Raw genomic sequence first — 25,278 nt, forward strand, 5'->3', positions numbered from 1 at the left:
TCCAGGGGATTAACTGACACGTGACGTTGGGGCACCTAGGGAGCTCCCTGAGGCAGCTCTTGGAAACTGCCATGATATGTTATGTTGATTATCTGTGTCTGAGGTCACATTTCGAAGAGTGATGTCAAGTCCGATGGCATGAAGTAGATGCAGTTCGTTGCTGAGTATAGGAGGGAGGCAGAGAGATTCGAGGGGCCTGACCTTCCCTGGTGGACGGGCTTTATCACGTGCATTCCAGCTCAAGCCTGCTGGTATACCTTTGCGTGGATTTGGGTTGTTCTAAACGTTCCATTGGCAGGAGGGGTCTTCAGTGATCCTTATGAAAACAGACTTGCCGTTCTATTCCAGGTGATTCTGAGTTTTCAGGCCACATTTCCACTGCAAGACCTCCTCTGCTTCTTGGGCCTCCTTGTTTAGAAGTCCTGCATTCCGTGTCTTCACCCTTGTGTAAGGGGAGTCAGGCTCAGAGTAAAACTGTCCTCCCGTTACTGGATATGGAGAGGAGGGCACTAGAAGGGAATGTGTGTGTATCGTTTTGCTCTCCCAGAGAGCTCTGACAGGAGAATTCCAGAACCCGATGGTTGGTTTCTTCCCTGGAATCACTTCTCTTAATGTATGCACCTTCTTCCTGGGGGCTTTCTCGGATCTGAGCATGGACTTTAGCTCCCTGGGCATCGGAGTAAAGCCACAGACCTGGTCAGGGTTTAGCAGCAGATATTTCCGGCTGAGATGTTCCCTTCCAAGTTACTGCTGTTGGCGTGTGGCCGAGATGCTCCCCAGAAGGCCGGCTCGCGGGAGTCAGGCGGCGCTCACAGCACTGAAGACAAGGAGAGGGTTTCAGGGAAGGGCGGGAAGGAAAACAAAGTCCTTCCTCTACTCCAATCCTGACCCTTTTCTTCGTTCACACAGATAAGATCACGAGCCAAAATTGAGAAAATTCGAGCAAGTTTATTTAACAATAATGACTTGATTGGTTTGTCAAGTTTGGACGGTGAAGATGAACTGATGGAGATGTCAACCGAGGAGATTCTCACTGTTTCTGTAGTAAATCAGAGTCTGTTTGATACTCAGGGGAGCCCAGGGTTAGAAGACTACTTCAATGATAAGTCGATTAAAGGTAGGTTATGGATTTTTTTTTAATTAATAGACTTTTGGGGGAGCAGTTTTAAACTTACAGAAAAAAATGAGCGAAAGTTTTCTATTCTCTCTGTACCCAGTATGCCCTATTTTTAACATCTTACCTGAGAAAGGAACTTTGGGGGCCCACTTGGGGGTGAGAAAGTTGAGAAATGATGCAGGGGGCCTTGGGGAGATGGGACAGACGTTCTTTGCTTGGCTCATGGGAGCTGTCAGAGCTGCGAGGGCCAGGAGGGCCCCCTGCCTCTGGCCCGCTGTGCCCCAGCCTGCCGAGACCGCCCGGAAGGGCCGTTCCCAGCCTGCTTCGGGCTCCAGTGTGGGCTTGTATATGCGACTGACGAATCACTACCCTGAAATTAATACTACACTGTATGTTAACCAAATTGAATTTAAATTAAAAAATTTTTTTAAATTGGACTTGCATTCAAGTCCCATTTTGCTTTTTGTCTAGCCAGACTTCCCTTTGTTCAAGTTCAGGTGTATTTATTTTGTTCTGTCCTACGAGGAGAACGTAGCAGGTATGTTGCTGGAAATCATTTGGTCATATGCCCGAGGACAGTAAGTGCCTCCGCCTTTACGCTAATTCTGGGGGAAGAAACAAGTCCCACTTTGTCATTCTGACGGCTCTTTGCGTGTGGACCCTGTCTGGCGTCCCCACCTCTTTCAGACGATGGGGAGCGTTCACCCAGGACGCAGCGCCGAGGCCATGCTGAGCAAATCAAGCAGCAGACCCCTGCCTGAGGCCGGCAGCTTGCTCTGAGCTCCGCTCCAGAAACAGCAGTTTTTCTCTCTTTTCATGATTGCAGTCTTTTGTGTTGTCATTTTTATTTTGTTCTAGTGTTGCTCAAAAATTTTAATCCATGTCCTTTTTTCTAAGTCTTTAAAATTGTTTAAAATTTCATGGTAGAGTTGTAGAATTTTTCTGTTCTAGGAGGACAAAAATGTAATACTGAATATGGGTTTTTTTGTTGGCTTCAAATTTTATCCCCCAGTCATAAAATTTTTGAAAAGTTCGCTCAGGGCTGGGACCAGGGGTGAGGTAAGTGAGGCCTTGGGCACAAGATTTAATGGGCTCCAAAAATCTCAGTAAGCTAGATAAACAATATATATGTATATATTTTTTTAGAATTTTTAAAATTTATTTGTGAGAGAGTGGACACTAGCAGTGGGGAGAAGTAGGAGGCAGAGGGAGAAGCAGACTCCCTGCTGAGCAGGGAGCCCGATGCAGGACTCGATCCCAGGACACTGGGATCATGACCTGAGCCAAAGGGAGATGCCCAACTGCCTGAGCCATCCAGGCGCCCACAGATAAATAATATTTTAATCGGATATTTATAGAAGTCAAAATTAATGCAAAATATCTGTGATGAACAAAATCGTAAAATTTTAAAGACAGGATCAGTATTACCGATTATTTCTTCTGCATCAGGCTTTAATGTGGCTTGGCACAGTACTGTTGATATTTTGCTCGTTATGTGTGGGGGGGGTTGTATTAATTTTTTTTCTTTTTTTTTTAACACTACAGTGTTACTGAGATTTTGGGGAATGTTGCCCCCGAGGGGGCTGCCAGGCTCTCCTCACCCTGGTCTTGGCCCCAGTCCCTTATTAGAGTGCATTTGGTCCCTTGGCGCTCTGTGGCCCACAGGGGATGACTGGTGTAAGATCTGAGGCCTTTTTCTGCCATAATTCGTGGTTTGCCAGCCTTTTCATACTTTGAAATGGAATTTAGACCGAGTTCCCGATCCTCTTATAGTCAGACCTTCCACATAAAGTACTCAATCTCTGGTAACATTAGGCCCACACGCATTTTTCTAGAGACTAAGTTTTGGTTCTACTGAGTCAGCTCTTGGGGCTTGGCCACCTCTTCTGCACACCTGACCCCCCCACTCTCAGCCTGAAGGCCCATGAGGCCTCTGAGCTCCGGTTCCCACAGCCAGGCCTGCCCTAGGGGCGCCTGTTGTGTGTCGCAGAGAGAGGCTGGGGGGTGGGGGGATGGGAAGGGGAAGGGAGTGATGAGCAAGTCAGATGGGGTCCTGATGGGCTGCTGGGGCCTTTTTGTGTTTGGGCACAAAAGTGCTTGGGGACAATTTTCTTCCATCTGAGAGAACTTTCTTTTCCCACCCGGTCATTGTGCCAGTTTTGAACCATCCTCTCTAATACTTTGAAACTTGCTTGACAACTTGGGCTTTGTACCAACAGTACTTGCAGGCTCCGTATCCTTGTGTTCCTTTGGAACCGCCGTCACAAACGTGTTAAGGTGGATGAAACTGCCGTGCTCGGTAGCCCTAAGACTACAGTGGCTCAGGCCCAACAGAAGCGTGTTTCTTGCACATGGACGAATCCAGGGCGAGCGCTGCGGTCGGCTCTCCCAGAGGCTTGTCGCTTCCGTGCAGCCAGTGGTGGGGGTGAGCGCGAAGAGAGCAGACTGGCCCGGGAGTGGCTCACGTCCCACGTCACAGGAACGCACCCAACTGCAGAGAGAAGGCTGGGTGCATAGCTGGGGGTGCGCCCCGAAGGGGAAACCAGGTCGTGGTGCATAGCTCAGCAGCATTAAACATCTGTTACCTCCGCGCAAAACCGAATTGTTCGAGACACAGCTGCGAGGCGTATCCTGACGTGGCACGCTCGCGGCACAACGGTCTTGTCCTCTCCCCGTTTTGTAACAGGTGAGAAGCTGGTGCCCGGTGCCAGGGAGGTGCTCACGGAGATATTTAAGAGCTGTGCCCATTCCGAGCAGATGCTGAGCCTCACCCCAGCAAAGCCCATCAAGGTGTCGGACATTTATCTTAGCAAAGAGCAGATCAACTCCCAAACGCCGGGCAACCTCCTCCAGCTCTTCTTCACCAACGTCCGGCCTCCAAAGAAGGTGCTGGAGGACCAGCTCACGCAGGTAGCCGCCCGTCCCGCCGTGCCGGTGCTGGCCTCGGCTGCGCCTTGGGCCGATCCTGAGGACCCCCTGTCCCTGTGCTGCCCGCAGATCCTGAGGAAGTACGGCGTGCCGAAACCCAAGTTCGACAAGAGCAAGTACGGCAAAGGCGGAAAGGAGCAGCACCCCGTGAAGGTCGTGTGCACCAAGCGGCCCGTCACCAAGCCGCCCGCCAAGGACAAGGCTGTGCTCAGCAGTGTCAGGTGCGCATCCGGGGCGCTCGGGGTGGGCCGGGCGGGGCACCCGGGGCCGCCCCCTCCGAGGCTTGCTGCGAAGCTCTCTGTGCCTCTGGGAGCAGACCCCCGGCTCCTCTTCGCGGCTCTGTCATTTGGGTCCCTGGCTTCATCCACTGAAAGAGAGCGCTTCATTTTATCCACAAGTATAGTCAAATCCGGACCACACAAGCAGACAGAAGTAGACTGGTGTGAAGTCATAAACCAGCCAAAATGTACAGAATTGTTTTTTTTAAAAAAATCTGACTTCTTTTAACCACACAAATAATGCATAGTTATTATGGAAAAACTATAAAATCGTGTTGGGAAAAAAAAATGTGATTACCCCACACACCACTTATAACCGTTAAGTACATAACCTTCTGTTGATGCATATATATTATTTTCTTAAATTTTAAATGGCCAAGAGGCACCTGGGCGGCGCATTCAGTTAAGCATCGGACTCTTGGTTTTGGCTCGGGTCATGATCTCAGGATCACGAGATCAAGCCCCGAGTCAGGCTCCACACTAGGTGTGGGGCGTGCTTGAGATTCTCTCTCTCCCTCTCCTCCCCACCCTCCCCCACTTGCTCTTGCTCTCTAAAAAAAAATAAATGTTAAGTGGCTAAAATAGTACAAAATTCAAAAGTATATGCAGCAAAAAGCCATTCCTCTTCCCCATCATCCTCAAGCCTCCCTGTCCCCCTCCGTGAGACTGCCAGTGTAACTTCCCCAGCCTTCCAGAACTGTTCACACACACACAAGCAGATGGGCACGTGCCCAGACGTCTCCATACCCCACACAGTGCTGCCGCTTCCATTTACTGCTAATCTGGGAGGTGTTTCCATAGCTGCACAAAAAACTTCTTTGTTCTTTTTTTTTTTTTTTTTTAAGATTTAAGATTTTCTTTATTATTTGAGAGAGAGACAGAGCACCAGAGGGGGTGATGGGCAGAGGGGGAAGGACAAGCAGACTCCCTGCTGAGCATGGAGCCAGACTTGGGGCTTGATCCCAGGACTCTGAGACCATGACCCAAGCTGTAGTCAGATGCTTAACCAACTGTGCCACCCAGGCGACTCTTCTTCTTCTTCTTCTTCTTTTTAATAGCTCTGTAATATTTCATGTGTGGATATGCATACATATTTAATAGAATTTTCTATAGACCTATGCGAATGACTCAAGAACTCAAAATTGAAACTTTGATAGAAAAGCGTTACCTGGCAGGAGTCTCTAGAGGAATTGTTTGAAGGATCAGAAAAATAGTGTCTTTCTGCTAATTAATCATACGTCAATGGTGCTAATAAATCAGTACAGCGCAATAGAATTTTCTGTGATGGAAATCCGTGCTGTTTCGCTGTCTGTGCTGTCAAATGCAGTTGCCACTAGCCACACGTGGCTGCTGAGCCCTCGAAATGTGGCCAGTGCGGTCAAGGAACTGAGTTTGTAATTTTATTTTAATTTAAACTTAAGTAGCTGCATCTGGCTAATGACTGCTTCTTAGTGCAGCTGTGAAGGATATAGAAGGGATGAAAAGCATCTCTTTGAGGTTTTTTGCAGTTGAAGCATCGGTTTGTCCTTGTCCTTCTGATTTGCTCAGTGAACTTCTTAGTAAGAACAGAACTGACCTTGCGCCCAGCCCTATGGGAACCAGTGGCCATGGTTGGGGGAGTCTGACCTACCGCATGTGTGAGGCTATGTGCCCTCTGTCAGGATGAGGTGTGAATGCAGAAATTCTGATTGCAATGCTCTGGTCTATAGCAGGACTGCCTTAAGTGAGAAGAAGCCAACTGTGAAGCCCAAGTCCCCAGAAAAGAGCAAGCCAGATGAGAAGGACCCAGAGAAGTCACCCACCAAAAAACAAGAAGGTGATTGAACAGCTTGGGCCTGAGACTGGCGGGCCCCTGGGACCAGCCTCCGGGCCTTTGCCCAACTGCCTGGGCTCCCTTGGGGTTTGGGTGAGGCAGGGCTTCGACGCCATCTTTGACCATGAATTTATGGAGGTCAAAATAGTAGCTCCCAAAATACCATGCACCCAAGGCGAGGAGTAGGTGATGGCGATTGAAAGTAAAGATCTGGAAATCTGCTTAGAAATTCGCTTCCAGAAGGCACTTACCTGGGCATTAGAACTTGAGCCTCATAAAGGCCCAAGCAGAGCTGGAGAAGTCAGGCTGTGGCTCGCTGACCCCATGAGGTCGGGGGTTGTGCTTGGTCTAGGGCAGCGGGTGGAGGCGGCCGTGACAGACCCTGGAGGGCCGGGCGGGGGGGGTACAGGTGGATTGGACCCTGCCGGAAAAGCCACCAGGGCATGTCTCGAGGCCCCTGCTGTGGGAGGTTCTTCTGAACTCCTAACTCTCTCAACGCTTCTCCGTCAGTCCCTGAGGAAAAGTATCTAACCTTGGAAGGGTTTCACAAGTTCGTTATTGATCGAGCCAAGCAAGACATCCGTAGTGTCTGGAGGGCGATTTTATCTTGTGGTTACGACCTTCACTTTGAGAGGTAAGAAGTTGTCCCTCAACCCAGTTGTTACCTTGTATAAAAATTGTTTCCGGCCACCAGAGGGATCCCCGAGAGAATCCTTGCTGGGAGCCGCTCCCTCTGCCGTTCTAAATGCCTGCTGAGTTTCTAATGTCCAGAATTGTCAAAGTGGGTTTTAGAGCCCATTTGGAAACAGACGGTTCTAAACAAAAAAATTCATCTGCTCACAGTTCTGGAGGTCAGGGTGTCAACAGGGTTGGTGTCTCCTGAGGCCGCTCGTTGGCTTGTGGACGGTCACCTCCTCACTGGCCCACGGCCCTGCCTGTGTGCGGGCGCGTCCCCGCTGCCGCCCCACTTCTGAGGGGGACGCCAGTCTGCTGGTCTGGGCCCTGCCTTGAGGACCTCCTTTAACTCAGTCACCTCTTTAAAGGCCGCGTCTCCTAACACAGTCACACGGGGGTTTAGGGCTTCATCACAGGACTGGGGGTGGGGGGCCGATTTCTCATTCCAAAGACTCTTTGCTCCTCGGAGTCCCACTTTGTCTCCGAGCCCCCATTGTCCGCCCTCCCTCCCTGCCAGGCCGCAGCTCGCCAGGTCCCCAGGGCCAAACAAGAATGGTTTCCCCTTCCTAGCTGTACGGGAGTCCCAGGCAGCTGTGCTGTGCTTACAAACAAGCAAACCCCCCTGGCCTCACTCTGGCGCCCCCCACCCCAGGCAGGGGGGGTCGGGGAGGGAGCGGCGGCCTGGAGCGCGCTCTTTTAAAACCCGTGTTCAGGGCTCAGAAATGGTTTGCTGCTTGGCACCGTCATTTTGTACCTTTGCGGAAGGCTCAGAGTCCGTGTCCAGACGAGTTTTCTGATTGATTTGAGAAGCCAGTAAGAGAGAGGATTTGGGGGCTTTTGAAAAGTAGAATCACCCGCTTTGGACTAGAAAGTGCATTCAAAGTGGGAAGGTTGCAGATTGGCCTGCAAGTGACATTTGTTACAGCTCGAGGGCTTGTTCCTGGGCACCTGGGGCCACGCGGGCGCCCTGACTGACGCTCCTTGCCTCCTTCCCGCACCCGGCCTAAGGGCCGCAGCCGGTGGCATCTGCCGCCGTCCGCCGGCCGGGAGGGGATCCCCTTCTGGAGGAAGCGCGCTCTCAGCACTGCTCGGGCGGACACGCGGCCTGTCCTGAGAGGCTGTGCCCCTGGCCGGAGGCACCCTGTGTGGCATGTGGCCCAGAGAGGGGCCGCGGGCTCCGAGCTGGAGGCGCCCATCGCCCCGCCGGCCTGCCCGCCTTTCTGGGCCACGGCTGACCGGGGTGGGAGAGGCCGCGTGGGCACAGGGGACGCTGCCGGCGGTTCTGCAGCCCGGGCCATCGCTTTGTAAAGCTTCAGTAAAGGTGGCTCCCGACATTTTCAGGGGGTAGGTTTTCTCAGTACTTAGAAGGGGGGGTTACACAAGACGTCTGCTTGTTTCGTGTTTCCGCATCACTCGGCGCCCGGCGTTGGGGTGGCGTGCGGTGTCCCGTTAGCTGCAGCGATGCCCTCCCAGACCCCTGTGCCCGCGCCCTCGGCCGTGTGCCTCCCAGGCGCCCTCGGCCGGCTCTGGGGACGGCGCGGCTGTGTCGTCGCCAGCTGCATTTCATACTTAAGGACACCAGGCCTCGGAAAGCAGCTGTCCTTGAGGCCCAGGTCACCGGTGGCCTAGATTTCGGCCCAAGGACTCCAGAGCCCCGGTGCTTAGCCCTCCGCCCTCTGCCCACGCGCAGGAGGGAGGCTCGGTGGGTGCATGCGGCCTGGCTCTGGACGGTGGCGCCGCTCCCACCCTCCCGCCTGTGTGCTCGCTCCTCCTGGGCGGGGCGGGGGGGGGGGGGTCCCCTTGCACCAAGATGCCAGCTGCGAGCCCAGGTGCTGTTCCAGATCCCCCGGGGGCTGGGACGCGGCCCCCGGCCCACCTCGCCCTTCTCGCCCGGCCCAGGTGTGCCTGCATCGATGTCCGACACGCGCACAAGGCCTCAAGGAAGTGGACGCTGGAGATGGACGTGGCGCTCGTGCAGTACATCAACCGGCTGTGCCGCCACCTCGCCATCACGCCCGCGCGGCTCCACCCCCACGAGGTGTATCTGGACCCCGCCGATGCCGCCGACCCCAGAGTGGCCTGTCTCTTGAGTATGTGGGCTCTGGGGGCGGCCCCTACGACAGTGGAGGGGGGGCGGTTAGAAGGAGTAGAGGTGCTTTTCACGGCCATCGAACACGTCCTTAGGCTCACCTGCTGTGACCCTGGGGGCAGAGATGGCAGCTGCATTAAATGGGCGAGGCCTTACTCCCGGCCCCTTGGCACAGGGGCAGGCGCGGGCGGGTGGCGGCTGGGAGGCCCGCCTGGAGGCCACCCCACATGCCAGGCCCCCCGCCTAGAGGCCCCCACAGATGACAGGCGGGTGGCGGGAGGGAGCGGGGATCAGAGCTGTCTCCCGCCTCGGAGGCATTCTTCAGCTCGAGACCGCGGTGTGTCTTCATTAAAGGCGAGGATACGCCTGCACGCACCGTGTGCACACAAGAGCAGGCGTTCTGCATAAATCCATCCCCGGGAGGGGACCCTCGTCCCGGCATGCTGGCTTGTTCTGTGCCTGTGCCGTGTGTGCCACGGGCGGCCTGGGAGTCTGCCCACCCGGCTCGGCCACGTGGCCTGGGCTTTTGCTCTTTGCTCTTGCACATACTTTGAAGGTAAACATGGGCCAGAAATCGTCCTGCTGTCATCCTCTCACAGCTGGAGAGGAGACAGATATGAGGACAAACGAGACCGCGTGCCAGTGTCTCAATGTCCTGGTCTTGACATATGCTGTCACTTTGGGGGAAGCTGATGAAAGGTACACGGGACTGTGTACTATTTTTGCAACTTCTAGAAGTCTGATTATTTCAAAAGTGGAAGTTAAAAATAGCATAGGCCACAGCCCTGGCCTGCCCTAAAGATAGGCTGAGGGGGCCCTTGGATTCCCCACGAGCCGGCGCCTCCCCCTCTGCTTCTGCTTGGCATGGGTTCAGGCAGATCGGGGGCACGCCCGCGCAGCCTCTGGGGGTCCCGGGGATAAAATCCCCGGCGGGATCCTCCTGGTGCCCCCCCCCCCCCCGCCAGGGACAGGGGCCACTTGAGCTCGTTCCACCCCAAGAGCCTCGGCCTGACCGCCCCTCATGCCCTGCAGACGTGCCCATCGAGAGCCTGCGCCTGCGCTTCGCCCTGCTGCAGTCCCTGAACACCACGCTGGAGACCTTCTTCCTGCCCCTGGTGGAGCTGCGCCAGACGCCCATGTACACCCGCAGCATCGCCGCCCTGCTGAAGGAGGCCAAAGGTCAGCACCCAGCCCAGTGCCTGGGAGGCGCCCTCCTTACACGGAGCACGCTGGGTCCCGCCGGGCAGCACCTCCAGCCCAGAGCCGTCACTTCAGTTGCGCTCTGAAAAATTACATTCACTCAAGTTTTCAGGGGTGCCTGGCCGGCTCAGTCAGAAGAGCATGTGACGCTTGATCTCGGGGTCATGAGTTCGAGCCCCGTGTTGGGGATGGAGGTGACTTAAATCAGTTCAGTGTCTGGCTCTTGATCTCAGCTCAGGTCTTGATCTCAGGGTCATGAGCTGAAGCTCCACGTTGGGCTCCATTATTTAAAAAAAAAAAAAAATAGAAGGCTCTGATTCACTGTCTTTCCCCTACATTCCAGAGATGATCATCAACAGCTGAGCACCTGTCCTTCCAGACTTTTCTGTTCACAAATACACACATGATTTTTTAAAAAATCAAAAGCGGGTATCCTAGCAGATGTTCTGTTCTGCGCCTTCACCTTTGGGATTTTATTTTCTCCACTTCATAAAATGCTACAGCAAACCTCCTCATACTTCCTGTATTTCTGCCAACGAGGTGTTTGCTGGGCATGACAGAGGCCGGGGTTCATAGGTTACCATGGAGGCAGGTACTAACAAATTGTCCCCTGGAAAGTCAGGGCTGTGTGCACGAGTGCCCCATTCAGGGGCCTGGAGGGCATCCCATGAGAGACTGTACCCAGAGGGGGCAGGCCTCGGGGTGACAGGGAGGGAGGAAAGCAGTCCCGTCAGAGCCTCTCCCCCCCCCATTCTTCCCTTCAGGGCTGATCTTTTATGACACGAAGGTGACCGTCATGAATCGGGTGCTGAACGCCACCGTGCAGAGGACAGCTGACCATGCGGCTCCCGAGATCACTTTGGACCCACTGGAAATCGTGGGAGGTAAGATTAGCTACACACAGAGCAGAAAATGTACGATAGCCGTGATTGAACAAACCATACGGTCGACTTCTTGAACATGAAAGAAGCCTCTAGAAGGAAGTACAAACGTTCATCTGGCCGCTTCTGTCCTCCTCCCAAGTGTCCCAGCGTGTGGCTTCCACCTTCAGGGTCCCCTAGTGAGCCTGCATGCTGGGCAGCAAGAGGAAGGGGAGAGACAGAAGGAGCTCTCTGCTTCCCAGAGCCTCACCTCTCCTTCCCGTCACACTGGACAACTGTCACGGGGCCACACCTAACTGTGGGGGGGGGGGGGAGACGTTCTGGTTGGCCATGGACTTGCTGGAATTGGGGTTCCAGCATTGAAGAAGAGGGGGCAATGGCTCCTGGGGAGGTGGCCATGGCCTATGAACACACAGCATGGAGGGAATGAGAGAAGAGCGTGGATGGGGGGGCCTCCCCTGGGGACAGAGGGGAGGCATGGAAGACGTTCCAAGAGCAGAGAGAAGGCAGGGTGGCTGTGAGCCAGCGTCGGGAGAGGCCGAGAAGCAGACGCAGGCCTGGCAAGGCATCTGTCCCAGGGCGGGAGAGCAGAAGACGGCGCCAGGAGGCTTTGACTGCTTTCCGTCTCTTTCCAGGGGAGATCAGAGCCTCTGAAAACTCCTACTTCTGCCAGGCTGCCCGGCAGCTGGCGTCCGTGTCGTCCTCTCAGCTTTGCGTCAAGCTGGCCAGCGGTGGGGACCCCACCTACGCCTTCAACATCCGCTTCACCGGGGAGGAGGTCCACGGCACCAGTGAGTGCGCCCCCTGCCGGGCTCTGTGCAGCCGGTTCAGGGTAGAGGCTGTGCGGTTCAGGGTAGAGGCTGTGCGAGGGTGTGGACATTCCTGGGGTTATTTGTAGCCTGCTCTGCAGAAGCCAGGACTGCCCCCAGAGCGCCAGGCCCGTCCAGCCCCTCCAGCCCCAGCCCCCGGGACTTGCCCCTGGCCTGGGCGGGAACGGCGCTTGCCAGCGACTTCCACCCCGCACCCCCAGGCTCGGGACCGCATCTCTGATCAGGGCTGAGTGGACACCGTGGAGACACCGTCAGTGCGGATCGGCCTCGTCCCCCACGAAGGGCCCCCGGCCGAGGGGTGGGCTGGGCTCAGAGCTTGTGTGTGTCCCATGAGAGACAGGGTGCTAGGGGAGCCCTTCTGTCACTTCACTGTGCGGCAGTGAGGGACAGCAGCTCGGAAGCTGCTCCCTCGTGACCCTTTAAGCTGTGCTTAGTGAGCCCCAGACATTCAGGAAATGTTTGATGAGAGAAGAGACCCAGTTCTTGAGCCGGACGCAGCGGGAAAGGCCGGGCCCTTGGGGCAGCTCTCTCTCCCATTCCCACTCGCATCCCGGGCACCCCGCTCCGGCGGGGCCTCCGGCCAGCACCGTGGCACCCTCTGGGCACCCGGGCTGGGCCCTCTCAGAACACTCGTACCCACTGAGCGCGCCGAGGGTGCCAGGCCCACCCTCCACACCTGACCCTCCTCATAGCACCGGAAGTGCACGAGGCCGGCATTGTCCCACGCGACTGATCGTAGCTTCCAGGTCAGGCAGCTAGCTGGCTGTGGTTCAAACCCAGGTCTGTCCAGTTCCACAGCCCAGCCCTTGGTGGCTTCCGCAGGCAGAAATCTGCTTCCCCGTGCAAAATGAGCGAGGACCTCTGTCCCCAAGCAGCTGCTCTGCATGGCTCTGAGCAAGCAGCATGTGCGCACAGCTGTGCTCAGAGCCTCCGACCTTAGGGCCCTGCCCGGGGATGCACAGCGGGACAAGACCCAGCCACAGGGAGGCGTCGGCCAGAAAGCCAAGGCATGTTTGGAAGGACAGCAGCCGGGGCCTGTTTGTGGCCCATTGCCCTCTGCAAGCGCTCGTGCATCGGTCCGTGCAGTTTGACACTGGCTGGACGGACCCTGAGCACCTGGGCCTTGGTGGGGGGCGGTGCTGAGTAGGACAGGTGGCCCCGCTTTTGGTACAACCTGGAGCGACAGGCGCAGATCAAGCAAGCCTGCAAATCAGCGTGAGCTTGCAGCCGTGGAGACAGCCCAGTGCGGCTCTGCGTCGGGGCTCAGGGAATCCTCGGAGCCAGCCCCGGACGTAGGTTCTATTACTGTCTCCATTTGATGGGTTGGGCCACCAGGAAGTGAATCCCTGGAGGTCACCCAGCTAGTAAGTGGCACAGCAGGACTTGACCTCTGGTCTCTCCGCCCTCGGATGATGCTTCTCTCCCCTCCACCGTAGCTGCATTCAGGTTGGCGAACGAGCTGAGGTGCAGGCGGGCTGCTAGGGTCTCGATGCTGACAGGTCTCCGTGTGTCCCACAGGCGGCTCTTTCCGGCACTTCCTGTGGCAGGTGTGCAAAGAGCTGCAGAGCTCCTCGCTGTCCCTCCTGCTGTTGTGCCCCAGCTCAGCTGTGAACAAGAACAAGGTAGGACGCCCGAGGCGAGGGCGGCGGCGGGGCGCTGGCTTGGGGCCTTGGGGGGGTGCTCTTCCAGCCCTTCCCAGTCTGCCTCCCGGGCTGGGAGCTCTGGGCCAGGGGCCCGAGCGGCCGCAGGCACCCATGTCGCTTCATGTCTGCCTCCGCTTCCAGGGCAAGTACATCCTGACCCCCAGCCCCATCACCTACGGGGAGGAGCAGCTGCTGCACTTCCTGGGCCAGTTGCTGGGAATTGCGATTCGAGCAGATGTCCCTCTTCCCCTGGACCTCCTGCCTTCCTTCTGGAAGACCCTGGTGGGGGAGCCCCTGGACCCGGACCAAGACCTACAGGAAGCAGACATCCTCACCTACAATTATGTCAAGAAATTCGAGAGTGTAAGTGAATAGTACGTGCTGGGGACGGCAGAGCTCTGGGGCAGTGTCCCTGGGGGCTCCTTGCTGCCTCCGTGGCCTGCTGTCCCCTGGTCCTCCGTGCCATGGGAGCCCAAGCGTCCACCTGAAGACCGATTGAGATCTCCCAAAGAACGTCAGGGAATGCGAGCCGTCTCTGCCAGGCTTACTTCATGGGGACAGAGGCCCCTCTGGCTTCTCTTCCTGTTCGATAGCAGCAGAGTGGGGAGTGACCGGTGTGCCCTGACAGGCCTCCCACAGACACAGGGTTGAAGGGTTCCTGGCAGCTGACTGAGCAGAGGTGACGGGAGGGGAACTCCTACAAGCAGACTCACTTTCACTTTTAAGAGCTTGGTTTTGGGGCCTCAGAGTGCAGGAGATTGGCCGGGGAAGGGTTTGGGAAAGTAGCTCTCCTCCTCCTCGTGCCTTGAGACATGCAGACAGCGAGAGCACAGGCGGTGTCTGGCCGTCCCTCTGCCCGCACAGCCCAGCCCCCAGAGGCGGTGCAGTCAGTGCCCAGGCTGCCGGCTGGGCCCATGGGAGCCGTTAGATCTGGCCACTGGCTCGCGGTCGTGGAGGCCGGCTGTGGGCCAGGCTCTGGGCTCTCACTGCAGCCACGGGGAGCTCCCCGGTTGCTCTCTGGGTATGTGAGGCAGTGTGTTCCAGAGGGCTGTGCACACACGTCCTCATGACAAGGGCAGAAGGGAGGGAGGCTCAGAGAGGAGAGCTGGCGGGGAGCAGAGCCACCAGCGGAACCTAGGCCGGTCCGGCTAAAACACCTCCTCGAGTCCGAGGCCGAGTGTGGAGGTGCCTCTGCCCCAGTCCTCCCCCTGTGGCCTGTGCTCCCCCTTGTGCCTGTGCTCGCAGGGGGGCCGACTGTGGCGGAGGCCTGGCCAAGGCTGCTCTCCAAGGGAACCTCACCTGAAGGAGGCTCAAATCTTGGGCCCCCTGAGGGGCCTTGGTGCCGGGCTCTCCGTTGTCCTCCCCTTGGCTACCACTTGAGGGCAGCAGCACGAGGAAGCGCCAAAGGCAGGATCTTGGATTAGTGCTTGGCTTCCCAGCAGAAACAGGGAGGACAATGAACTGTCTTAAGGGTCAAAGCAGGACAGCCCCCCATGGGCTAGGGACTTAGGAGTCCCTGCCAGGCACTGCTTTGAGAAGTCCTCCCAGGGCTATGGATAGCAGCAAGGGCCTGGGGCAGGCAGGGGATATAAGACAGAGTCCAGACAGACAGTCCAGGCAAGGCTTCTTTCTGAAGGGGTTGGACAAAGCCTCAGAGAGTGCTGGGATACCAGACTACACCAAGGTTGGGGCATACAGACCAGGAAGAAAGATTCGGAACTTCTGGCCCTTGTACCTGCAGCCTTCGCCATCCCAAAGTTAGATTTCTGTTTTCCTCTGGGCCAGATCCTATTATCTCCTCGGTAGCCCAGGGTGTACATCAGTGTCTTTTGGAACCTAATTTTGGTTTTTTAAATGATTTGCTTTTAAAACTAAATATGGATATAGATTTGGCTTCAGGCAAGGCTCAGTCCAGGTGTTCAAATGATCATCAATAATTGGTTTCAAGATGGTCCCCACAGTACAAGAGGTACCATCTCACTGGTGTGGACAAAACTGTAAAAGAGGGCTACTCCTTCCACATGGTAACAGAAAAAGCCCTGCAATTTGGGTCTCATTAGCCAGGCCTCAGGCACATACCCGCCCCTGAACTCATGGCAGCTCTGGGCAGGCCCGTGCCATGTGCACCTTCATGATGGTCAAGGGCAGCCCCCGTCCACACGGTGCCCGCTGTTTGCCCAACTGGAGATCAGGGTTCCATCTTCCAGGGGACCTTGGGAGCGGGTCAGGCAGTCAGCCTCGGTCTGCCTCTGCCCTCCAGATCAACGATGAGACCGAGCTGGAGGCCCTGTGTGCCGAGATCGCCTCCCAGCACCTGGCCATCGAGAGCCCCGAGGGTCCCAACAAGCCGTTCTGCAGGTTCACCTACCTGACCATGACGGGCGAGGAGGTGGAGCTGTGCAGCCGCGGCCGGCACATCCCTGTGGCGTGAGTGTTGTGCCTGCAGCAGGGCTGGCCGCTCTGGCTGGCGGGGGTGCGCGCCAGCGCCTGGGCTTGGGCGGCCGGGGCTGGGTTGGGGACAGATGGATTTCACCAGTGGGAGGAACATGAGGCAGGACATTGGGTGCCGGCAAGGATGGAATGTGTTCAGCAGAAGGCCTTTTAATAAGAAAAGCCCAGCTGGGAGGTGGGGGACTCCCGGAGGCACGAGAGAAATTGGTGGGGCTGCCAGGACCAGGACATCTCGGTCACTGGGCCTCCCCTCCTGCCTGAGACCTCCGCTGGGTCCATGTGGCCCTGGGACTGGGAGCAGCCCCACGGGCCGCCTCGGCATTCTCCCTCACCTGGGTCCCCCTCGCACCTGCAGGTGGGAGAACAAGGACATCTATGCAGCGGCCATCCGGAGCCTGCGGCTGCGGGAGCTGCAGAACCCCGAGTGTGTGACGGCCGTGAGGGCGGGCCTGGGTGCCATCATCCCCCTGCAGTTGCTCACCACGCTCAGCCCGCTGGAGATGGAGCTGCGCACCTGCGGCCTCCCTTACATCAACCTCGAGTTCCTCAAGGTCTGTGGCCTGGGGCCCGGCCGGGTTGACAGGCAGTGTGGGCGGGGGCCTGTCCTGGTACTTCCTGTGTCCCAGCACTCTGTCCTCACGGGCGGCGGGGGGGGCATGCTCACCCCATCTCACAGCTGAGTTAGCCGGAGCTTACTCGTGGCAGCACGTGGCAGGGTCAGCTTCGTACCCAGATCGATGGCCTCTAAGCCCCGGTCTTAAGCCACATCCTGAGTGAAGACCATTCTCGCTGAGCCCCATCCATTCCCCAGCCTGGCCTGCTGTTGCCCGAGCCAGCTTCCCTCGGGCTGGACCCTGGCATCCCAGGGTTGCTTCTCGCCAGCGGCCAGACCTTGCCCAAGTGACTTCACATCCGTTGGGAAGGGTGACAGGACCCGCCTGGTGTGTCCATGGGGTAACCTAGGTTGAGCCTCTGCTTCTGGGCTTGATGTGCAGGCCGCAGTCCCACACACGGGTGCTGGGACGATACCTTCCAAGTCTTCATGACCCCCATGTCTGCGGCCATCATGTCCCTGCTGCACCCGCCTGGCCTAGGGTGTTATTGGGCTAGCAGAGGCCTGGGTCTGCTCACGTCTTGGGGGGCCTTTCTCCCCCAGGCCCACACCATGTACCAGGTGGGGCTGATGGAGACAGACCAGCACATCGAGTTCTTCTGGGGGGCACTGGAGATGTTCGCCCAGGAGGAGCTGTGCAAGTTCATCAAGTTTGCCTGCAACCAGGAACGCATCCCATTCACCTGCCCCTGCAAAGACGGGGGCCCTGACACAGCCCACGTGCCCCCATACCCGATGAAGATTGCCCCCCCAGATGGCACAGCAGGTACCGCCCTCCCCTTGTCATGTTCCAAGTCGGGACACAACAGGCCCTTCTCTCGGTGGGGGCTGGGGCTGCTGGGCCCTGCGGGCGGGAGGGAGGGAGGGAGGGAGGGAGATCGATGGACAGCTAAGCCCAGATGTAAATGAGGGACGGCGGGGGGGGGGGGGGGGGGGGGGCCTGTCACGTGCCTGCCAAACCTGACCTCAGCCAAGAGTCCACAGAGGCCCAAGGTTGACGTATTTTCTGATGTTTTAGAAGGCTAAAAATCCAGGAGTCTTTTAATTTTCCAACTTTTAAATGTAGAGAAATAAAACCCTCTGCTGGCCAAACAAAACTTCTCTATAACCAGATTCCCTCACAGGTCAACACTTTGGACCCTGTGCTGTACAGTTGTGTCTGCCATTTTCTCCTCCAGAATCTTCTTTTGCCCCACCCCTGCCCCTCCACCCGATGGGCCTTGGCGTTGGCTTAAAGCTGCCCAGAGCTTGGAAGCAAAGAGGTCTGGAAGGAAAGAGGCCGAGAGGCCTCCCTGGAATCGTAGCCCAGCCTCCTAACACTGGCCTGGTGGGGTTTTTTGCAGGTTCCCCAGACTCTCGCTACATCCGAGTGGAGACCTGCATGTTCATGATCAAACTTCCCCAGTACTCCTCTCTGGAAATCATGCTGGAGAAACTTCGTTGTGCCATTCACTACCGTGAAGATCCCCTAAGTGGCTGAGGGGAGGGAGCCCCAGACCGAGTCCGTCACCGAGGCACCGCACCGCCGGCTTAGGAAGCCTGCCACTGAGGGCACATCCCTCCGGGTCCTGCGTGAGGAGTTGGCGACATTTTGCTTTTCTGAACTTTTGTCCACATTCCAGGGCTTCCTGGAAGACTTAACCTTTTGTATTTGTATGTTTCGTGATGGGTTGGTTCTTTTACTACCTGTTTGTGGTATGTTTGTAGGATAGTTTAGTTCCCAGGCAGCCTGTGTCTCATTTGATCTTCCTGGACATTGTCTTTCACGGCCACTGGATTCTGATGCCATAAGGCCTCAGTTAGTTCCACATCATGGAACCACCCAGCAGGAAGTTGGTGGTGAGGTCCCAGCAGCATCCTGTTCTCTCCGCAGAGCGTCTTCACAAACGGGTCTGTGGCCTGTCCCTCCTGCCTTGAGCTGGAGTTGATCCTGGATGCTCCCACAGGCCTCCTTCCATCTTAAAATGGTTGGGCCAGTTACCCAAACGTGGGAGACACACACAGGGAGCTTTCTGTGATAATCTTACAGCTTTAGAACCTTGTTTATGGTCTGGGTTTTTCTGAGGAAAAGCCCCCCAGTGGTTCCCCCCATCCCTTCTCAACCAGACAACCCTCTGCACTGTCTCCTCTGGGCCCCTGGTCTGACACTTTTCCACTGAGTGTTCCTCAGAAGACCAAAGGGTTCATCCCTGACCTTAGTTCACAGCCAGGTGTGTCCCAACTCCAGGAGTTGAGAAGGACACCCTGAGGAGGAGGGACAGTGCTCGAGTGGGGGCCTTTTTCTGAGACTCTGATTGAACAGGAAAGCACAGGATTCAAGCCTACCCCCCCCTTTTATACTCAGAAACAGCCGTTCCTCACTGCAGGGTTGGTGACTGGGCCACACACCCATGTTAAAAAGAGCTGACTGAGGTGCTCTGCTCAATTCAGGGTCTACTTCAGTGACTAAGACCTTCCAAGGACCACTGTGGGGTCCTTCTGCCCCCTCTGGCCAGGCCCGCCCCATACCCCCCTTGCTACCCCGTGTGAGCGTGTGTGCCAGGGCTGAGCTGCTCCAGGCTCACCCACTGCCCCAGTGCATCTGTGCCCCAAACAGGTCTTTGTCTGATGGTACTCTGTTCAAGAGCAGCATACGCCATCTTGTTGGACACTGTCATTCTGGGCCTTGCCAGTTCTCATGGAATTGCATCACTGTATTTATTGTATAATATTGTGAATACTGAAAGTTCTGAGTGAGTGCTGACTAGAAGGCTCTGGAGTGTGAATGCTGGGGAGAGAAAGCTGTGCTTTTCCTTTCTCTGCCGTGGCCCTGGCCTGTTGGGAAGATGTATGGATTTTAGAGTTATAGCCATTGGCATCCATCTCCTCCAACTCTTACTCTTAGGAAATGCATTAAGGACCATTATAGAAACGATTTCCCAACTTAAGGAAAAGCTAAAACCAGATCAGTCCTTCCGGCTGCATCGGTTACATTTGATGCAGGAGCAGTCCTGTCTGGAGGTGAGCACTTGCAAGCAGTTTCCCTGCTTGAAAGGAAGAGGGCTGGCCGCTGCCTCTTAGCGGCGAGAGCCCCGTTGACTGGGGGGGGGTCACACCAGGATGTAGTCCTGACAAGGATCCTCTTATTTCTGCAAAATGAAAGAGCCTCTGGATTATTAGAAGTGATTCTTCCTCTCTGTATTTTCCCTTCCAGTCCTTCCCATCCCTTGAATGGACTCAGAAGTGATTCTTCCTCTCTGTATTTTCCCTTCCAGTCCTTCCCATCCCTTGAATGGACTCAGAATTGTCAGCTACCTCCCCAAGGGGGGTCTGGGAAGCTTCTTTTGGCCCATCACTTGATATGATGACAGCTGTGAGTAAGATGTCTGCTGCTAACACGACTGCTTCTCCCAGAGAGCACATTGAGAGGTCCAGACCGATTCAAACCTTGGCCCTAAAAAAACCGTGTGCTGTAAAGTTACTTGATGTATATTTATTATAATTATTTATGGTTGCATTTAACAAAGTTTTCATTCAATTTGATGCTATTTACACCACTGCTGTGTAAAGGAAGCTCACTACAGGAAAAAAGTCGCACCAATAAATAACCTTCATCTAATTTTGATTTACCCGAAGAGTTGTGTGGTCATCTACTCACTGAGAAGAGCCACAGGCTGACAGGCTCGGACGGCTCTGCTACCGAAGTGCTATCCAGTAGTTAGGAATTCAGTCTCGGTACTTGATGTGATTCTTACTCCATCCTCATAAACTATCCTTTCCTCCCACTCAACTCCTTGAGGCTGGTTTTCATATAGAAAATATGATTGAAGGGATGGAAATCCAAGGTCAAAGCTAAACCTAACTCTGCATGTTCTGCCCCCTACTCACAGTGGAGCTTGTCTATACTTAAGCCAGTGTGAGGATTTTCCTCAAAGAGATCATTGTGCTAGAAGAGTCTAGGCAATTCTTAGACCACATATCCTCCCTTGGGAGCTGGCAGTGGATTTAGAACTACTGTACAAAAGGGAAATGCAGAGAAGATAAAAGACTTAGTGCTGCTTTCCTAAGATCGATGGTTCTGCCCTCTTCTTGCACAGCTGTCCCCATGAACCCTGTGGTCTGTATTCAGGAGAATCCAACCAGTCTCCTTGACCTGCTTATCACAGCCTCCTGCTCCTGGGGGTCCTCACACAGACCCACTTAATTCTTCTTTTGACCCTACCTTCCTTATACTTAATAAATGCTAACTTTTAGTGGAAGTACCCACCTTTGTCTTTATTGCAGGAAGAGCAGGGGTCCTCTTGGATGAGGAACAAGCAACTTGCCTCCTTCTGCCTGTTGCCCACGGTACTAGAACGGCAAAAGTAACCACTCACGGCTAAGAGAAGACTTCTATGGGACATGAGAAGTGGGGGAGTGAGGTGCCTCAGCTGAAGATACCTCACTGAGCACAGCAAGGATTCTCCTCTCCAGAATGGCTGAGGCCATCTTTTTAAAGAGCTGCTTCTTAAAAAACAAGTGTATTCAAAATTACACAGACAACGTTCATCCTCGTTAGTCATCAGGGAAATGCATATTAAAAGCATGACAAAATCTATACAGCTACCACCAAACCTCCATGGTTGGGGGAAGATGTGGAACCAACCACACACTGATGTGGGGAATGTAACCTACAACTACTTTGGAAATCTGATATCGCCACCACACACCCCTTAAGACCAACAATCCCACACCTAGGTGTAAATCCAACAGGATACATGCACATGCTCGCCGAAAGCCATGCAGAAGAATGCTCACGGCAGCGGTGACAGCGCTAGCCGCAGTGGCACACGATGGAATGCTGTACGGGAAGAAAAGCAAACTACTGCTACGTCTAACCACGTGGAGGAGCCAAACACACAGTGATCAGCAAAAGAAATCAAGCATAAAAAAGTACGTAATGGTATAAGTTCATTTAAATAATACTGAAAATAGTGAAAAATAACTGATCTATCTTAACATGTCAAGATAGTGGTAGCTTTGGGTCCCAGAGGATAGTGACTGGGAGTAGAAGGGGTGTTCTGGGGTCTTGGTAATGTTTTTGATAAGGGTGGTGGTGACAGATAGTGTTCACAGTGGGCTGTATGCTACCATGAACTTTTCAGATAGTTTCTTAAAAATACATACTTTCAGCCAGCCAGACTCAGTACTTGTAACTCTTGATCTCAGGGTCAAGTTTAAGCCCCATGTTGGGCATGGTGCCTATTTAAAAAATTAAAATCCCAATACCTCAGTGCCCACCCCCACCCTCAAATACAAGTACACGAAAATAACATCAAGAAATAAAAGGACACATTCTATCATATTAATCCACAATTTCTGAAAGGACAACTATTGGAAGAATAAATGACTTTTTAAGAGCACATCATGGGAAGCAAGCTAATTTGTACCTCCCTTGAAAAAAAAGCAAACATCATAAAGGGAAGAAGGAATTAGAGGCCCCATGTGCCAGGAGAAAAACAAGGACTGGAAATTCATGTAAGAAGCAGAAGTTCAAGCCCACCACCCTGGAGAAAGGTAGGAGTCCTATTCAGGAGAAACCACCTGAACAGCTGCGATTCCAGCCCCACCCTAGGGTTACACAGGCTGGAAGACCCTTTTTTGGACTAAAGCAGAGATAAGACCTACAGATTCTGACAGCGGGGGCTCTCCAGTGAAAATGCCAGCCTGTTGCCCTACAGTGAATGTGAACAGTTAAAGAAGCTTCTCACTTTTAGTGCCCGAGTCTTAAATATAGACAGCCAAGAAACAGACCCAAGGAAGTCTATAACAAAATCCCAAAACAAAAATTACCGAGTAGAACAAGATATCTAAGAAACAACTGTGGCACAAAGTATGAGAATGAGTACTGCACAGGGCCGCCTGGCTGGCTCAGTTAGTGCAGGGTGTGACTCCCGATCGTGGGGTTCTGAGTTTGAGCCCCACACTGAATGCAGACATCACTTAAAAAAGTACTACATCCCTTGAGTAAGGGAGAAAAAGGCTGTGGGGAAGGATAAAAGACAGATTTTGGAAATATCAGAAATACATTTAACATAAGGATGAAAGGATAAAGTTGAGCAATTCTCCCATAAAGTTGGACAAAAAGAATAGAAAAAAGGATCAGTCTAAGAGTGCCAATATCCAACCATCACTGGAATTCTGCAAAGAGAAAACAAGAGAGAAATCACAAAAAAAAAAAAAAAAAAAAACCTCTGAAAAACAAGAGGTCACAAGTTTCCAAAATGCTAACTGCCCAACCCTTTGAATGGAAAAAGAATCCACACCAACATACACATGGGGAAGTTTAAAAATACCAGGGATACACATCCTAAAAAGCTTCAAGGGGAAAAATCACATCCAAATCAGACAGCATTAGGCTTTAAAACAATCTAGAAAGATAATGCTTTCAGGACACTTCTAATTCTAACCATGATAGATGAACAGAAACCAGACTTACCCTCCCCCTCTCAACAACTAAAACCTGACATGTGGGGCACCTGGGTGGCTCAATTAAGCATCTGCCCTTGGCTCAGGTCATGATCTCAGGGTCCTGGGATAGAGCCCTGCATTAGGCTCCCTGCTCAGTGGGGAGTCTGCTTATCCCTCTTGTGCTATCTCAAATAAAATCTTTAAGAAACAAAAAAACCCTGACATATACGGTTCTCAAAACATCAGGCAATGAAGGACAAAGCTCTGAGAGAAGAGAAATACTGTAGGTGCTACTATGGCCTCAGCATATGGTGTTGATAGTTTTCAGACAGCAGCAAAAGGAGGGGAATCCCAAGGTGGAGCCCCACAGTCTCCCAGAGTTCGGAAAACAAAGCATCCAAGGAAAGCAAGGCACCTAGTTTGTGGGGCCGACAGAGTACCAGAGAGGAAGAGTTGTATAGAGAGAACTCTGTAGACCTGTGGAGAGTCCTCCGCAAGCATTCAGCTGAGTACTGATAAGCTTCCGCATATCAGGAAACTGCCAGACGCTGGGAAAAGAACCAGCCACAATGATTAGAACTGGCAAAGAACAGAAAATAGTTCCTGTTCCCGCTAGCCAATATAGAAAACTATCATTTATGGAACACTGTTGCCTTAGTAGTGCAGCAAAATTAATTCCTAATTTTGGAATTAGGAAAAACTAATTCCTATTCAAGTCCCACCTAATAAAGCTTTAAAGTTTGACACAGAAGGATCGAGCTGTTTTGAAGTGACCCAGTATATAAAAATAAAGCTCAAAAGTACAAGAATACAAAAATAGCACATAAGTGGGTAAAATTCAGAATGCCTGGCATCCAATCAAAAACCACTGAACATACAAAGAAGCAACAAAATTGGACCCAGGGAAATCAACAGAAACTGACCCAGAAATTACACAAATGACAGAATTAGTAGACAAGAGCATTAAAACAGTTATTACTGCATACGATATACTTACAAGCTAGGAAAAAGAAAACAGTGAACATGTTCAGTAGAGACATGGAAAATATAAGCAACTCAAACTAAACTTCTAGAGATAAAACCTAGTGTCGGACATGAAAACCCAATAGATTAGCAACGGATTAGACTGCAAAAGATTTTAGTGACCTCGGGGGCATACAAAGGATCCATCTGAAAACAAAAGAATCCAAAAAAGTGAAGAGCACATCAGTACGATATGGCGCACTTCATTTGGCCTAACATAGAATAATCCCCCAAAGGGAAGAAAAAGGGGGGGAATCTTGAGAAATAATTGCTGGAAAAAAAATGCTGAAATTTTTTTCCAAATTTACTTGAAAACTATAAAGATGCAGGAAGCTTAATAAACCTAAAGCACAAGAAACGGTGGTCACGGTTGCAGAACAATGTGAATGTACTTAATGCCACAAAACCATACAAAGGTACATCACAAATTGCTTAAAATCAGTGATAGAGAAGATCTTAAAAACACCCTCCCACAAAGACACATTATGTACAGAAGAACAACGATAAAGACGGTAGATTTCTCACTGGAACAAATGCAAGCAAGGAGACAGTAGTGCAACATATTTAAAATACTGGTGGGGCGGGGAAGGGGTATCAACTAAGAATTCTATACCTGGCAAAAATATCTTTCAAATAGTGAAAGAGAAAACAGGCAACTACCTAGAGGCAAATCAGATTAGTGATTAGGGAGTGAGTGCTTAATAGGTACAGAGTGTCCTTTAAAGATTAAAAATTCTTGAACAAGAGAGTGGTGATGGCTGTGCAACACTGTGAATGGATTTAGTGACACCTAACTGTATACTTCAGAATAATTAAAATGTTAAATTTCATATTAGATGTATTTTACAATTTTTTAGAGGTGAAAGAGAAACAAAGACCTTTTCAAGACAGAAAAGCTGAAAGAACTAATACAGGCTAACCTACACTTCAGGCAGAAGGAAAATGATACACCACATGGAAATCTGGGTCTGCAGAAAGAGTACCAAAATAGTAATTACATGGGCAAATACGTAAGACATTTTTTCTTAAATGTCTTTAAAAGATAATTATTTAAATAAAACAAGGTATTGGGGATATTTGATGAATAAAGAAATAAATGTATGACAATGGCACAAAAGCTAGGAAGAAAGAAACAAAATATGCTCTTGTAATACCGATCGTGAAATGGTACAATATTACTTGAAGGCAGACTAAGATAAATTAAAGGTGTATATACTATAAATCCTAAAACAACTACTTAAATAATATAATAGTTTTAACCAATAAGCCAACAAAGGAGATAAAACGGAATCATAAGAAGTATTAAAA

At 52.9% G+C, this 25,278-nt stretch overlaps 1 protein-coding gene across 12 annotated transcripts in view; it reads left to right on the forward strand.

Moving 5' to 3' along the window:
* The window catches only part of HECTD4 (HECT domain E3 ubiquitin protein ligase 4), a 176,483-nt gene extending 156,357 nt beyond the window's left edge, over positions 1-20,126 (forward strand). For 11 of the 12 annotated variants that reach the window (XM_048221298.2, XM_048221303.2, XM_048221301.2 and 8 more), the window contains 15 exons: positions 910-1,117; positions 3,804-4,027; positions 4,115-4,266; positions 6,033-6,139; positions 6,647-6,770; positions 8,711-8,901; positions 9,933-10,079; positions 10,865-10,984; positions 11,617-11,772; positions 13,330-13,433; positions 13,596-13,817; positions 15,715-15,881; positions 16,261-16,456; positions 17,062-17,284; positions 17,862-20,126. In XM_048221298.2, coding sequence (XP_048077255.1) covers positions 910-1,117; positions 3,804-4,027; positions 4,115-4,266; positions 6,033-6,139; positions 6,647-6,770; positions 8,711-8,901; positions 9,933-10,079; positions 10,865-10,984; positions 11,617-11,772; positions 13,330-13,433; positions 13,596-13,817; positions 15,715-15,881; positions 16,261-16,456; positions 17,062-17,284; positions 17,862-17,998 — 2,478 coding nt within the window. In that variant the 3' untranslated portion in view covers positions 17,999-20,126. The remainder of the gene's footprint in view (positions 1-909; positions 1,118-3,803; positions 4,028-4,114; positions 4,267-6,032; positions 6,140-6,646; positions 6,771-8,710; positions 8,902-9,932; positions 10,080-10,864; positions 10,985-11,616; positions 11,773-13,329; positions 13,434-13,595; positions 13,818-15,714; positions 15,882-16,260; positions 16,457-17,061; positions 17,285-17,861) is intronic. The other variant, XM_048221299.2, reaches the window with a different exon arrangement.
* The last annotated feature ends 5,152 nt before the right edge of the window (positions 20,127-25,278 follow it).

Source organism: Ursus arctos, unplaced genomic scaffold (genome assembly GCF_023065955.2).
Source record: "Ursus arctos isolate Adak ecotype North America unplaced genomic scaffold, UrsArc2.0 scaffold_34, whole genome shotgun sequence".
Classification (NCBI taxonomy): Eukaryota; Metazoa; Chordata; class Mammalia; order Carnivora; family Ursidae; genus Ursus; species Ursus arctos.